At 53.9% G+C, this 4081-nt stretch overlaps 1 protein-coding gene across 1 annotated transcript; it reads left to right on the top strand.

The window, feature by feature from the left end:
* The first annotated feature begins 413 nt into the window (after window positions 1–413).
* Window positions 414–2610, top strand: CCDC71L (coiled-coil domain containing 71 like). The gene has a single exon (XM_075145269.1). It carries the CDS (start codon window positions 553–555, stop codon window positions 1414–1416), a length of 864 nt encoding a protein of 287 aa, XP_075001370.1. The 5' UTR covers window positions 414–552; the 3' UTR covers window positions 1417–2610.
* Window positions 2611–4081: the final 1471 nt, after the last annotated feature.

Raw genomic sequence — 4081 nt, 5'->3', positions numbered from 1 at the left:
AGAACCTCATCCACGCTGGCACCCTGCCACGGGGGAGCCTCGCGCCGTTCCCTGAGGGAAGGGGCCACCAACTGGGATGCCCTACTGGGGGTGGGGGGAAACGGGGCCCAGAGGCATTCTAGGGTTCCCCGTTGGTGTCTCCTGGTCGCACAGGTGACCCCAGGCGGGCCCGCCCGTCCCGCCGCCCCGGGGCAGGACACTGCCGGCAGCGCCCTCGCAGCCCCCGCCTCGACCTCCCGCGGGACGCCCGCTGCCCTCCCAATGGCCGCCTCCACCGCGCGGGGGGCGGGGCTTGGGCCGCCCGACGTGTTTCAAACGGGCCAACCGCCAGGCGCGGAGGGAGGGCGGTCCGGCGCGCAGTCCCCGCCTGGGAGTTTAAAGCGCCATTTTGTGCCAGGCGGCAGGATATCGATCGTCGCTCCCCATCCGGCGCGCAGGCGGCGGGGTGCGGTGAGGCGGAGGGCGCCCGGCGGCGGCCGAGCTGCGGCCGTCGCCTCTCCTCCACTCTCCCTTCTCATCGTGTCTTCCCCCCCACCCCGTCCCTCTGCCTCCATGACCCGCAGTAGGAAGCAGGCGGCGCTGGAGAGAGGAGCCGGGAAGATGAACCAAGAGGCGGGGAGCGCCGCGGCAGCGGCCGCGGAAGCCCGGGCGGCGGCGGCAGCGGGGGCAGCCGGCGGCGGAGCGGCGCCCGCCGCCTGGGGGCTGGAAGGGGAGGCGGAGAAAGTTGTGTACTCGCGCTCGCAGGTCTCCTTCGCCGGCACCAAGGCGCTGGGCGACGCCCTCAAGCTCTTCATGCCCAAGTCCACGGAGTTCATGAGCTCCGACTCGGAGCTGTGGAACTTCCTCTGCAGCCTCAAGCACGAGTTCTCCCCGGTCATCCTCCGCAGCAAGGACGTCTACGGATACGCCTCCTGCCGCGCCGTCGTCCCCGACCCGCCGCCGCCCTCGGCGGAGCGGCCCCGCCGCCGCGCCGGCAAGCGGCGCCTCCCGGCCGCCGCTGCCAAGCGCCGAGCCGCGGCGGCGGGTGGCAGCGCCAAGCGGCGGAGGCGGCGGCGGGGCCGCAGGAGAGGACGGGGGAGGCAGCGGCAAGCGGCCGCGGCACCGGCGGCCGACGGCCCCCGCGGCCGGGGGGAGGCGGAGGAGGTGGCGGCGTTGGGGCCGCCGGGCGAGGAGGCGGACAGCGAGAGGGGCAGCCCGGCGGAGGGGGCCGCCTGGGAGTCCTTCGGCGGCAAGTCGTTGGAGGAGATCTGGAAGGCGGCCACCCCCCGCCTCACCACCTTCCCCACCATCCGGGTGCGGGGCAGCGTCTGGAGCCGGCGGAGCCTGGCGGCGGCGCGGCGCCGGGCGCAGCGGATCCTCGGCGTGGACCTGTCTCCCGTGGTGCGGGTGCGCCGCTTCCCCGTGGCGCCGTCCTGAGGCCGCGGGGGGCCCCTCTCCCCCCGCCGGGAGGGGGGAAGGCCGGCGCCTCACCTTCGCCGCGGTGCGGACAAAGAGACCGATATCAGTCACCTGTTTACATTGCTTTTGTCTGGATCGTGTTCTGCTGCTGCACTTTATGGCTCGCTCGGGCGGGGGCCGGGTCCCACAGCCGCACGGGGGGCGGCCTGTGGGGCCGCCGCGCAGCCAGGGCCCCGGGCTTGGCCCCGGCTGGGCCGCGGTGTCTCCCGCCCCGTCCCGTCCCGCCCCGCCGGGGCGCGGGGGTTGCGCGTGGGGACCAAGTTCCACTTCCACTTTTTTCTCTCCCATTGGGCTACCTCACTGGTCCAGAAGTCCACCCAAGAAGTTACTTTCCAAAGGAACTTACTTTCATGCTTGTATAATAAAGCACCATCCGATTCTTGCTATTTTTTTTCCTGCCCCCCTCCCTCCCTCCCCCGATGGATTATGTATGCTTTGTGGTGTTGCACTAGTATGTGCTCAGGGTATTTTGAATCCCAAGCATTCCCAAGTTTCAGTTTACTCTGATCAAGGATGCGTACAGAATGGAGGTTCAGGACTTGTGGCTGTTCTTGATGGTGCAAAAACTTTTTTTTTAATTTCATGGGCTTAGTGATATATAAAGATGTATCGCGCAGTATAATTGTTACACTTTTTGTATCTAAAGTCATTTTTAAAATTTTCTAGTTGAACTAAGTATTTGTTTCTATTGAGCACCTAAAGATAGAATCATCCTGATATTTTATAACCCTGTTTACTTTAGGGAAGCTCATTTGGTCAACCTAAGTGAACTTAATAAAAGTCAAAGAACAAGTGGCGTTTCAGTTCAATGAAACTGCACAGGGACAGCTTCCTTGGTGAAGTACATCATCTAGGCGCTTAATGTGAACAAGCTTAGAGTTTGTGAAGAATGTAGCTGCTCATCACAGCAATGTATAGGTGTCTGAAGGTGAACTATGATACAACATTGGAGCCAAAAGTCAGTAGCTCGCGTGATGCAAATACCACACTGAAGTGCCTCTCTGCAAAAAGAGCAAGACTTGATAACTGATTGCTTGGTAACAAAATAACGCTGGTTGTTATCCCGTGGTTGTGAGATGATTAATGATGGATAATCATATTTAACGTAATTACTTGCACGTAATCATTTTTATAAACCTCTCCTGCATTTCACACTAGACTCTGATGTAAAATTCATGATGTAACTTGATTATTTTGACTGAAAAATACCATGTTGTCATTCTATGTGATAGGCAGTCTCTCTTTAAACTGATTTATTCTTTAGGTCTTATGCCCTGCAGTTGGTGCGTGAGGAGCAAAAGTGTGTGTGTGAGGGAGAATGTGATTGTGGTTTTTTTTTTTTTTTTTTTAATGCTTGGGAGAGGAATAAGAAATGCTTGGTAATAGACAGTTTATGTCCCTAGTATCCCAGCAAATGAGACTAACTTACCAATTTCCATGGTGGAATGAATGACTTCACAATTTGCTTATAGAATGGTTTGGTGACTCTTAAAATTTCTTTTCTGAAAGAAAAGACTCCTTGTTGCCTGCTGCCGACAGAGGCAATAAGGTGTCTTGATGTGTAGAAGCTCCTTGTAAAAACTTGCTAGCGCTAACCTTAAGCAGCCAGCTTCTTCTAAAACCTGTTTATATTTTGTAGTTCTTACTTGGAGAACCTGCAAAGTTCTTATTCTTCCAAGCTAATGCTTAATCCATTTTATATCCATCAGGCTTTTGAAATTGTTTGCATAATATTAGACTGCCTGCTGATTGCTGCAGTAGTGCCACGTCACGTTTCAGAAGTGAATTAGGAAATGAAAGTTGAAGGGTGCATATTGTTGTGCTATTTCTCTAGCTATAATACCTGCTTAAATGTAAAGGCGAAATTCTGTTGATTTAAAACTCAGTAAGACAAGCTGCAGTGTGACCAAATGCCGAGGCTTCAAGTATTTCAGTTTTGACATTCCACTTTAGAAATGCAAGTTGAGAGTATCGTTATTAGTTCTTGAAGTGTCTAGTTGATTTCAGTGCTCCTACTGTTAGGCTGAGTTATTTTTTTAATATTCTTTTGAAAGATCTGGGTAGAAAAATGATAAAATATAAGCATTTGTCTTGTGCAGATTCTTCACTTAATTTGTAAACAGGCGCAGGACAGGCTAGATCAACTTTCAAGGGCAGAGTTAAGGCTGCCAGAGGTATGATATGAGAGACACTGTATTAAATTTGTGCTGCCTTGTTTGGAGGCTTATCCTGAAACGTTCTGTGTGGCTACAAAATATAGTGAAGTAACTTTAACTCTGTTCAGTGACTTGTGTTGTGTGGGCTGTATTATTTTATATAAGGCTTGCTTATTTTTCTCTTGGTTGCACTTCGACTTCTTGGTTTTGAAGTGGCAGCTTTATTGGGGTATAGTGTGCTTTGCTGATACCCTGTTAGCAAGTTGGATTGAAGTTTTGCTGTAGTCTAAACTCCTCTGGCAGCTGCATTTACAGATTCTTAATCGAGCTATTTCAGTCTGTGAAGTCAGTTAAGGGGGGGAAATCTTTAGTCAGGTTTTCTGGCAAATTAATGTGCTGAAATAGCTCAGCAAAGGATCTGAGTGAAGGACAGGGTGTGAAAGCTAACAGCTTACAGGGAAGCTAAG

This window comes from Calonectris borealis, chromosome 1 (assembly GCF_964195595.1).
Source record: "Calonectris borealis chromosome 1, bCalBor7.hap1.2, whole genome shotgun sequence".
Taxonomy (NCBI): Eukaryota; Metazoa; Chordata; class Aves; order Procellariiformes; family Procellariidae; genus Calonectris; species Calonectris borealis.
The sequence above is the reverse complement of the archived record's forward strand: the minus strand, read 5'-3'. Positions and strand labels throughout refer to the sequence as shown.